The sequence below is a fragment of the Oryzias melastigma genome, unplaced genomic scaffold (assembly GCF_002922805.2).
Source record: "Oryzias melastigma strain HK-1 unplaced genomic scaffold, ASM292280v2 sc03084, whole genome shotgun sequence".
Lineage (NCBI taxonomy): Eukaryota > Metazoa > Chordata > Actinopteri > Beloniformes > Adrianichthyidae > Oryzias > Oryzias melastigma.
The window spans coordinates 1-872 of NW_023419654.1; the positions used below are offsets into that span (position 1 = coordinate 1).

At 33.1% G+C, this 872-nt stretch overlaps 1 protein-coding gene across 1 annotated transcript in view; it reads right to left on the bottom strand.

Moving 5' to 3' along the window:
- Positions 1–623: 623 nt before the first annotated feature.
- The window catches only part of LOC112141336 (ATP-dependent 6-phosphofructokinase, muscle type-like), a 1,976-nt gene continuing 1,727 nt past the window's right edge, over positions 624–872 (bottom strand). Inside the window, exons 5-6 of the mRNA XM_024264444.1 lie at positions 864–870; positions 624–765 (exon numbers count right to left, since the gene is read on the bottom strand). Of these exons, the coding sequence (XP_024120212.1) occupies positions 624–765; positions 864–870 (149 nt within the window). The remainder of the gene's footprint in view (positions 766–863; positions 871–872) is intronic.

Genomic DNA, 872 nt, shown 5'->3' on the forward strand with positions numbered 1-872 from the left:
AGATAATGAAGTCGAGTTTGCAAATTTGCAAACAATCTTTACATTGTGAAAATCAGTACAGTACCTATACATTTTCAATTTATTTCAAATTGCTGGGTTTTAAGGGCTGATCTGTGGTCATAAAATTGCGTTCTTAATTCAAATGGTTTTTGATTGTTGAAGAAAGACCATATCTAAATCATGTGTTTCATAAGAATCCAAAAATGTTATCTGTCCTGAAAAAAATTGCAGGCTGTCATTTTTTTTATCTGAACAAGAAAAATAAAACAGGAAAACAAGTTGGTTAACAGTTAACAATTTCTGCATACTGATTTTCTTATTTCTGTATTGTTTAAACATTTCGCACTCAGAATGATGTGGAAAATGGTTTGAGCTCACATGGTTGATTGACTTGAAACAATGTTTATCCTTGGTTGAAAAATAGGCACAACATAACCCAATTTATTGACAACAAACAACATTTCCTGATTGATAGCTTTTTTGTCATGTTTTTGAAAGACGAAAAGAGTATTTTCTGAGAAATAATATAGAAGAAAATTCTATTGGAAAACAGATTCAGCATGACAAAAGAGTGTTTTATACACTTTTATCATTAAGATGGTTTTGTTCTTTCCATTTGTGCTCTATTTTCTTAAGGAACCCGTCTTGTTGACCACATGCTCCATGTTGGTATGTTCAGATGTGTCCAGTTTGATGTCATATTTGGCTAGGATCTTCATGATGGGTCTGATTTTTAGCCACCACTCTGTCTTTGGGATCCGGTGCCTGCAGAGAAAACAAAGGAGAGAATAAAATAAATCAGCATTGCACCTGACATTCTCCTTTGACAAGTAGGCCTGTATATCATAAGATGAGCATCTTACTCAAAATCT